The sequence below is a fragment of the Alosa sapidissima genome, chromosome 14 (assembly GCF_018492685.1).
Source record: "Alosa sapidissima isolate fAloSap1 chromosome 14, fAloSap1.pri, whole genome shotgun sequence".
NCBI classification, from domain to species: Eukaryota; Metazoa; Chordata; class Actinopteri; order Clupeiformes; family Clupeidae; genus Alosa; species Alosa sapidissima.
The window spans coordinates 35,434,741-35,444,421 of NC_055970.1; the positions used below are offsets into that span (position 1 = coordinate 35,434,741).

Here is a 9,681-nt window from a genome sequence, read left to right on the forward strand (position 1 = left end):
GGGGAGTGGAGCAGTGACTGTGTGTGTGTGTGTGTGTGTGTGTGTGTAGTGTGTAGGTGGGGGCAGTGTGCTTGGTTGCCAAAATGGCGATTTTGGGCACTTTCTTTGGACGGATGTCATTATACCATGTAAATTAATTCATATTGTTCACAGAAATCTTCCCAGGCCAATAGATCAAGGATACAGGCTGTGGGAAAAAAAGAAACAATATCTAGTATTATGCCTATGCTAAATACCTGAAAAAAACTTTGAAAAATGTAATGGTTAAAATGTTGTAACTGAGCAAGCACACGGTATTTGATGAATGAGACTTATGTTTTTTGTGGGTCAAGAAAGATGTGTAGTGATGAAATGTAAAGTTTAACATTGTGGCCTACTGGTTAGGGCTTCGGGCTTGAAACCAAAGGGCTGCCGGTTCCATCCCCGACCAGTAGGAAAAATGTGGGTGGTGGAGAGGTTGAGCACTACTCTCCCATGCCCACATCCACGGTTGAAGTGCCCTTGAGCAAGGCACCTAACCCCTCACTGCTCCCCGAGCATCACTGTAGCAAGGCAGCTCACTGCTACAGGTCAATGTGTGTCCTGTGTGTTCACTAATTCACGGATGGGATAAATGCAGAGACCAAATTCCTTGAATACGCAAGTATACTTGGCCATAAAACCTGATTTATATTACATTTTACATAATTGAAGCAAATTAGGTTGGTAATGTATGTAGTCTCGGAGTAAGTTACATATAATAGGCCTTTACCCATTTCGGTAACACTTTACGGTAAGAGTACATGAATTATCATGAATTCATGCATGAATTAATTCATGATTTATGTATTACTTCATTCATTAATATCTAATTAATCATCAGGAATTTACTGAGTTCATAGTTTGTCATTTGTGACCTCATACATGAACACATTACTAAAGTATTAGGTACGGTGGACACATCATTATGAATTATGATGTATTAAGCATGATCATGACTATTTATTTTTCTGCCAAAAATGTGGTCATCACTGCTCAAATTCTGATTTGAACATAACTTTGGAGTTCTCTAAACACATGTCATTATTCACTTCTTTAGTTGAAGGGCCACAGACATGATGAATGCATGAGCAATTAACCTACAATTCATGTAATCATGATGATCATGCTTAAGAAATCATAATTATATACCCATCACACCTAATGCTTTAGTTGATGTGTTGCTCATACATGAGGTCATCATGAATGAGAGTATATGAATTCATGTCAATTCCTGATGATTCATAGGATATAAAGGAATGAAGTAATGCATAAATCATGAATTAATTCATGCATGAATTCATGGTAATTCATGTACCTTTACCATAAAGTGTTACCCATATTTATTTATAACCTTTGTGTTAGTAAAATGATTGAATGTCCTGTGAATTAAGCTAGATGAATAACTTTATAACTAGTGCAAGTTCAAGTTACTTTATTTGTACCCAGAGATCGAATTTGTTTGCAGTATAGTGCTTCAAGAGAATTTGGCAGAACAAGAGCACAGAGGATGCCATCTTTATGGCAATTCACTCCGCCCTGTCCCTCCTTGACAATAGCAACACCTATGTGAGAATGCTGTTCATTGACTTCAGTTCAGTATTCAACACCATTATCCCCTCCAAACTGATCACCAAACTCAGTGAACTGTGCATCAATACCTCCCTCTCAAACTAGATTCTGGACTTCCTAACCAACAGACCACAATCTGTTAGATTAGATAACCTCACCCACTCAACCCTCACCCTGAACACCGGCGTGTGCTAAGCCCTCCTTTACTCCCTCTTCACCTACAACTGCATACCTGTACATGGCTCTAACACCATTGTCAAGTTTGCAGACAACACTACGGTGATTGCTCTCATCAGCAACAATGATGAGACAGCCTGCAGGGAGGAGGTCCAGCACCTAACATCGCGGAGCACTGACAACAACCTGGCTCTCAACACCAAGAGGACCAAAGACCTCATTGTGGACATCAGGAAGTCAAAATCTAGCATAAAAAGCCCCATCCTAATCAACAGGACTGAGGTGGAGCATGTCACCAGTTCATGTTTCTGGGTGTCCACATCTCTGTGGACCTCTCTTGGACCCTCAATACCTCTACCTTGATCAAGAAGGCTCACCAGCATCTCTTCTTCCTGAGGAGACTAAAGAACACAACCTCTTTCCTCAGATCCTGGTGAACTTCTAAACCTCTACCGCTGCACCATAGAGAGAGCATCCTCACCAACTGTGTCACAGTATGGTATGGCAACTGATCTGCCTCCGACCGGAAAGCACGGCAGAGGATGGTGAAAACTGCTCAAAACATCACTGGTTCCTCACACCCCTCCATCAACCCCCCCACCCCCCCGGTGCCTCCTTGCCTGTGCCTGTTGTCCATGTCGATGGCAACCTTCACAGGGACAACAAGGAGGCGAACATTTTGCCCCTATCCCACCCATAGTATTCTATTTATATTTAGTCAAGTCAGGTCAAATCAAGTCATTTTTATTTATAAAGCGCATTTAACATGTACTTAGTACAATCCAAAGCGCTCGATTTTATATATTCAATATTTAGAAATGTACATACTGTAATTACACTTAAACATAGCGATATTCTAGTGATCTTTATACTGTACATAGTGCACATACACTTATATATTTTTAGTAATTATGATGAAAAGTCCTGTTCCCAACTTTTACTAAGAAATGCCTCTAGAGCGATATACAAGGACTTTAAAAAAATATACTTTTGGGACTCCCTGCTAATACTTTTGGGAATGCAAACGTTTTTTTTTATTAGTATTATTTAATTTTACACTGATATGGCATGATGACAATATAAACACAGCTAACAATGGTATTAAATTGCAATACATGGATTTCTATGCAACGTCACGAACATATGCGTACGCAACCAGGGGGCAGAAAGCAGAGCTACTAACAAGAAAGACGAACGTTATTTCAGTATTTGCGAACCTTATTTCCGTATTTACAGACCTTTAACTCAAAATGCCAAGGAGTTGTTGTGTGGTTAATTGTGCTAATGTAACCCTCCTGTGTAGTTTTTTCAGAGAGGGAGGAATTTACAGGGTCTTTCAATTTAATTGAATTATAAACAAATAAATTGGATAATATATCGGGTTTCAAGGTGTAAGAAAATATAGAATTTATTAAGAAAAGAGAGAGAGAGAGAAAGAGAGAGATGTATATAGGTAATATTAAAATATAATTTATCTAGGTAGATAAGGAAAATAATGAATAGATTAATAAGAATAAATAAAAGAACATATAAATATGGCCATTAAAATAAATAAACAAATTATATAAAACAAAACATATACAGCTTATATAAACTACATGTGAATATAATTAAATTAAATCAGTGTATGTGAGAATGGAATTATTTCGTCCAGCTGACCAGCTGGAATTTCAACAGCGATCTGCCACTGAGTAGATCCGTCTTTCAACAAAGTTCTGGGCGAACAGTGACAGTGGATTTTGGAGCCTTCCAGGACAAGCGGTTGAGAGGCAGATGCTCGAGTCGCAGCCACAGACTCAAACCGTTGGCGATGTCCAGGACAAGCGGTTGAGAGGTAGAAGCTCGAGCCGCTGACACAAGCTGTTGGTGATATCTGACGTTCCAGTACAGGCGGTTGAGAGGTAGACGCTCGAGCCGCAGACACAAGCCGTTCGATTCCCCACAGGCACAGGTGTAAAAACAGGACGGTCGTTGGGCACTAGGCACTTTAGCAATCTAGCTACCCAGACACAACTCCTGGCGAGAAGATTGGAGAATAATATAATATATATTTTAAGAACAGCAGTACGAAGCACAGCAGAGCTATTGCCTACTCCCTGTGTTGACTCTTGTTGAACTCATTATGATGAAAACACTAAACATTGACAAAATGTTCAGAGGCGAACTGTAACATTACACAACCAAAACAAAACAAAAACTTGAAACAAATGATAAAACTACTCTTAAACTTATGTACGAGTTACATTCAAAAGTATTGCAGACATTTCTCATAAATAAAATAACAACACTGTTGTGGTTAGCTAGACAGTAGGCTAGCATAATAGCGATAACATTGAGCGGTTAGCTCCAACGTCCGTTTTCCCAGTTATCTCAAATAAACTATTCCATTGTGATTTACCCAACTTAAGAAACACAGAAAGTAAAGGAAAATAGTTCAGATGCCTACCTGGCGAGAAGATTGGAGAATAATATAATATATATTTTAAGAACAGCAGTACGAAGCACAGCAGAGCTATTGCCTACTCCATTTTAGGACATCCTCAGACTCAGGTGTCAGACTCAGAAAAACATCGGTCATCTTCAGACAAAACTGCCTCAGCGTCAGAAAAACCAGACTCAGGTGTCAGACTCAGAAAAACATCTGTCATTTTCAGACAAAACTGCCTCAGCTTCAGAAAAACTTCTGTCATCCTCAGACAAAACTGCCTCAGCGTAAGAAAATCCTCTGTCATCCTCAGATAAAACTGCTTCAAACCAAACTGCCTCAGAAAAACATCTCTAAGGAGTCAGGTCTCAGAAAAAACGCTGTCAGAAAAAGTGGAGTCAGGTCTCAGAAAATCAGGTCTCAGAAAAAACGCTGTCAGAAAAAGTGGAGTCAGGTCTCAGAAAAGTATTAAATAAAGACAAATGTGCTATGCCATGATGTAATACCATATAATACCATTATAAAACGTTAGCAGTTGTCATTGTCATTGCACAACAATAATAGACAGACATAAAGATAGACAGGTACTTGAAATGTAATCCCCAGGGGACAATAACTGCAGCGTTGTTGAATTCATTTGATAAATGAGTTATCTTAACTTATTTAGAGAAATGTGCCTTGTTGTTGGTACCTGCTATTTCATGTATTATCATAATGGTATTATATGGTATTACATCATGACATAGCACATTTGTCTTTATGGGGGTTTGGGAATAATGATGTGATGATAATGATCCAGGTTTCTTACTGGGGTAGTGTACAACTGGGAAACGGTTAGCAAAAGTAAGAAATAATGGTCCAGGTGTCGTTCTGGACTTTCGTGGTGGAAAAATGTTTAACCCACTTTTCCCTAGCTCATTGAATGTACCGTAATCCTACGAAAAACAAATTATTTTGCTGCCATCCATGGATTTCCTACAATGTGTACACATACCATTGGATCACTTTCTACCTTTACTTATAATTTCTACATCTAACAAAGCACCAAATATAACATGCCAGTGACCAGGCTTGGAATTTCACCATTCTGGGGGCAAGGCCACTTGGCCTTCAGTTGGGCATATTTGGTGGGGGGCACAAAGGCCACATGGGCACCAAGGCCAAAGTTAACTATACAGTAGTAGGCTATAAAAATGATCAAAGTTGTATTTAGCCTATTCACTGCAGTAGACCTGCATCATTGTATGAAACATTACAAAAACATGAAACATGACATATTACATATAACTGTAAATCATCTGATCATCTAATAAAAACAGATATCTAGGCTATGTATAACATTTATTTTATATTTGGCCTGCTATGAAATCATGTATTGAACAATTTAAATTTAAGCACAGCTCATCTTTAAGAAACTCAAATAGCCTAGATGCATGCTTAGCATTTTGTGATCAGGCTACTTTCATAAACTCTTAGTCAGCCGTCCTCTGATTTACCAATATCTAGGCGATATTTGTAACATTTATTTTGTATTTGGCCCGTTATGAAATCATGTGGAACCATTTAAACACATTGTAAAACTTAAAGCCCAAATTTGGAGACATCAATGCATGTCGAAATTTACTGCAAATTCAAAACTGGATTACTCTGGAACGGCTAACTGTACAGGGGACTGCTTTACACCTTTATGTTCGGTAAGGTCTGCTGTTTATTCTGATATGTGGTTTGTCATGTGTTAAAAGAAGGGTTCGTAAACTATTCCACCGAGATGAATGGGTAGGGAGATCATGGACGCAAAACCTTCAGTAGAATGTATGATTAAATTGAATTATATTATTTACTTTTCTCGCGAACCGTTCAACACCGCAATTATCGGCTAACATCGTTGAAAAGCTGAGAAAAAGCTCTTTCATGTGACATCACTTGTGATGTCTGTGTGATGAATAGGCTACTTCGCGAGTAGTTCAACTGAGAAGAATGGGTGAATTTGGACGCACTTTCTTGCGATGTCACTAAATTAATTTGCGCTGTGAATGCTAAGATTATTTTGACAGGCCGCAGGCTAAATAAAAATCGCTATTAGTAGGACACAAAGCAGAATATTGAAAGAAGGGTGCACCAAGGCCACCGTGGCCTGTAAACCTATGATTTTCAAAGGGGCTTCACGGCCAACGCAAGGGGCTAGCTACCACGGCCGTCGTCGCCGCCGTGAAATTCCTACCCTGCCAGTGACAGAATAACGTATTAAGCATAATATTAAACTCATCGTTCTGTATCCGTCGTCTTCTTCTGTCCCCACAATAACTTTTCATTTGAGACTTTTTCGTCTGATTCTGTTTTTTCTGACAGCGTTTTTTCTGAGACCTGATTTTCTGAGACCTGACTCCACTTTTTCTGACAGCGTTTTTTCTGAGACCTGACTCCACTTTTTCTGAGGCAGTTTGGTTTGAAGAAGTTGACAGAAGTTTTTCTGACGCTGGGGCCGTTTTGTCTGAAGATGACCGATGTTTTTCTGAGTCTGACACCTGAGTCTGAGGATGTCCTAAAATGAACACCGTACCTGTGTTGACTCTTGTTGAACTAACTTCAACGGCTGCGCAGTAGCTTATATACCACAAGTGAACGTGAGTATAACGAACACACTGTATCTCTCGTGCCAGGTAGAAAAGAGAGGAAAATAGGAGAAAAAGGAAACAGTAATAGTAATATAATACATTAACCTATGGACATATGCATATATAATTATAATAAATAGGCAAAGGACTCTGACTTAAATATTTGGGTGGGTTACACTAACAGAGCCAGTGATGGGTGCAAGATGTTTAATATTCCTAGGGGGAAGCATGATTTTGCCAAAAACCAGAGGAGGTTATGGCTTCAAGCCATAAAAAGGGCAGATTGGGGTCCGGTTGTTCCAAAAGGAGGCAAGAGTGTCTGCAGTGCACATTTCATAAGTGGTAAGTGTTTTGTTTTAGAGCTATCTTAATTATCTAGTTTGAGTTAGCACTGCATGCTCGTTCATGTTCATGTTCATTCATCAATTATCAACAAAGGAGGTTTCTTTGGTTCAGTATCTGGTAGTAGCAGGCTAGCAGCTAGCGCTAGCTAACTGATATCACTTTTGCGAGTGCTAATGTTGTTATAGAATGCTGGTCATCATTACTTCGGAGATATCCCCTTTCAACTTAACTAGCTACAGGTTGTATTTTAATATTCGCTTCGTTCATGGGGCATGCACAGAGTGATTTTTTAAATTACCCAATGTAGTGTTGGGAACATTAAGCAACTTAATGTTAGACCTAGCTTTAGCAGCTACTGCTTTAGGTAACTTGTTTAGTCGGTGTAGCAGTGTTGTTTATTCCATTATCCTGCTGTTAGCTGAATAATAAAGTCTCGTGTTATCATTTCCCCTTTTTTCAAGGATCAAAGTTGACTTGTTGTAGGTTGTACAACAGGCATAGGAAAGGCTTGCATTGCAAGATAAGTTTGGTTTGGTCTCTCTCTCTCTCTCTCTCATATTTTGGTGGGTAGGGAGATGTGCTTGGTCTCTGCCTCTGTTTGGTGGTTTGGTTTTACTCTGTCTCTGTCATTATGAGTAAATATCAATATTAAGAAAGTAATTATTGCTAATCACTTATGTTTTTTTTCTATCAGGGGAGCCATCCTTTGACTGTGATAGTCCAGACTTTGTTCCCTCCATATTCCCTCATAGCACCACAGACAGTACTGCAAAGGTGGCAAGGTCTGTGTCAGTTTTTTTTGTTTAACCATTCAGTTATTTTGAATGTTTTGACCTCTTTTGGTTGGCAGTTTAATCTTCTAGTTTCTGTGTCCTGTCTGTATATATTGTTTGCTCACGAAAAGCCTGTAGTGGTTTGCTAATATTTTTATGTTGATTTTTACATTGATATGCCTTCCCCTGCTGTTTGTCATAGGTATGAACGACAGAGAAGACGGGAGGAGTCAAGGGCTCCTGATGAGAGACCTAGTGTCATGCCTGATCTGGAATCATCTGCAGGTATGCCAAACTCCTAATTTGATTAATTCATAAACTGTCACTGTTAGTTTGTTACACAATGTGTTTACCTTTCCTTAATAAAACCCCTTTCAACTTGTTGTAAGTTATTGTGTGTTTGTATGTATGTCTGTCTCTGTCTCTCTCTCTCTCTCTGTCCTTCTTTAGATGAGCCTGCCCCTGAGAATACACTGGAAAGGCAATACAGAGAGCTGCAGGAGGACTACTCCTCAGTGAAAAAAGAGCTGGAGACCGTACGAGAGGAAAACCGGCAGCTGAAAGAGAAACTGAGGAACTCGAAATTCGGGTTTGATTCCATTTCAGACCCTGCACTTTGTTTCTTCACCGGTCTCCAAACAGCACAGGTGTTTTTATGGCTTTTGAGCATTCTCAAAAGAAGCGCTATTTCACTGAGGGGTGGACTAACATGGGAGAACCACCTCCTGTTAGTGCTCATGAAAATCAGGCTTGGCCTCTCCAATAAGGACATAGCATACAGATTCGGCCTTCCCTTCTCCACTGTTTCCAAAATTTTAAGGGAGTGGGTACCCCTGCTGTCCTCCGTCCTAAAACCTCTAGTAATTTGGCCCAGTAAGGAAGCAGTAAGAGCAAACTTGCCTAAATCATTTAAACCCAAATTCAAAAACTGTAGATGCATAATTGACTGTACCGAAATTTTCATAGAGAGAACATACAATTTGAAAGCCAGAGCTCCATATCCTTTCTGTCTGATGGGTGGGGTGGTCGGGCCTCAGACAAAATAATAACATTAGATTCAAACTTTATGAACAAACTTGACCATGGGGATGTTGTACTTGCAGATAGAGGGTTCCTAATCAGAGAAGAATTGGCGAGTGTGGGGGCAACTTTAAAAATCCCTAGCTTCACTAAGGGTAAGTCACAGTTGTCTGGTTTGTGCGTTGACACGTCCCGACAGTTATCAAGAGTTCGTATACACGTAGAACGTGTCATTGGTCAGCTAAAGAATTTTCATATATTGAACAGCGTCATACCTATAAGCCAGGTTGATATGCTGGATGACATTATCACCATTTGTGCAGGTCTCACAAACCTGAAGAGGTCTGTGGTCCCCTGGAAATAGAGTCTCAGATAGTGCAGGTAGAGATTGAGATTGGAACTCAGTCCCTTTAATTCTTTTATGCATTATACCCCCCCCCCCAAACACACACACACAAACACACACACAAAAACTTGTCCTGACCCCTAGTTTAAGGACCACTGCTTGATGTTGTGACAACTTGAACATAGTGTACAATGGAATGATTGTAAAAACAAGAGAATGTTAAAAACGTATAACTGTATGTGTGATGTGTAATGATATTTGTAATATGATGTAATGTAACAAACAAAATGAAATGAATATTTTTAACCACAATGTGTGACTTGACTTTTTTTTGGCATCATATGCAGTACAGCATACACCTAGGCTAATATTTATATGTCTTTACATCCG

At 39.5% G+C, this 9,681-nt stretch overlaps 1 protein-coding gene across 3 annotated transcripts; it reads left to right on the plus strand.

The window, feature by feature from the left end:
- Positions 1 to 3,022: 3,022 nt before the first annotated feature.
- On the plus strand, positions 3,023 to 9,407 carry LOC121682219. Of its 3 annotated transcripts, none has more exons than XM_042062272.1 (5): positions 3,023 to 3,052; positions 6,989 to 7,149; positions 7,847 to 7,934; positions 8,128 to 8,210; positions 8,376 to 9,407. In XM_042062272.1, exons 2-5 carry the CDS (start codon positions 7,011 to 7,013, stop codon positions 8,969 to 8,971), a joined length of 906 nt encoding a protein of 301 aa, XP_041918206.1. In that variant the 5' UTR covers positions 3,023 to 3,052; positions 6,989 to 7,010; the 3' UTR covers positions 8,972 to 9,407. The 3 variants fall into 3 exon arrangements, 2 of the variants coding, with proteins under 2 accessions (XP_041918206.1, XP_041918207.1); XM_042062273.1 differs by having other exon boundaries at positions 3,026 to 3,048; positions 6,985 to 7,149; XR_006022471.1 differs by lacking the exon at positions 3,023 to 3,052 and having other exon boundaries at positions 7,614 to 7,934.
- Positions 9,408 to 9,681: the final 274 nt, after the last annotated feature.

Bases quoted from the DNA above. Each gene is read 5' to 3' on its own strand.
- LOC121682219 (XM_042062272.1), top strand. From the start codon at position 7,011: ATGTTTAATATTCCTAGGGGGAAGCATGATTTTGCCAAAAACCAGAGG. The intron at 7,150-7,846 runs GTAAGTGTTTTG...TTTTTCTATCAG, and splicing joins CAGTGCACATTTCATAAGTG to GGGAGCCATCCTTTGACTGT. The intron at 7,935-8,127 runs GTCTGTGTCAGT...TGTTTGTCATAG, and splicing joins AGTACTGCAAAGGTGGCAAG to GTATGAACGACAGAGAAGAC.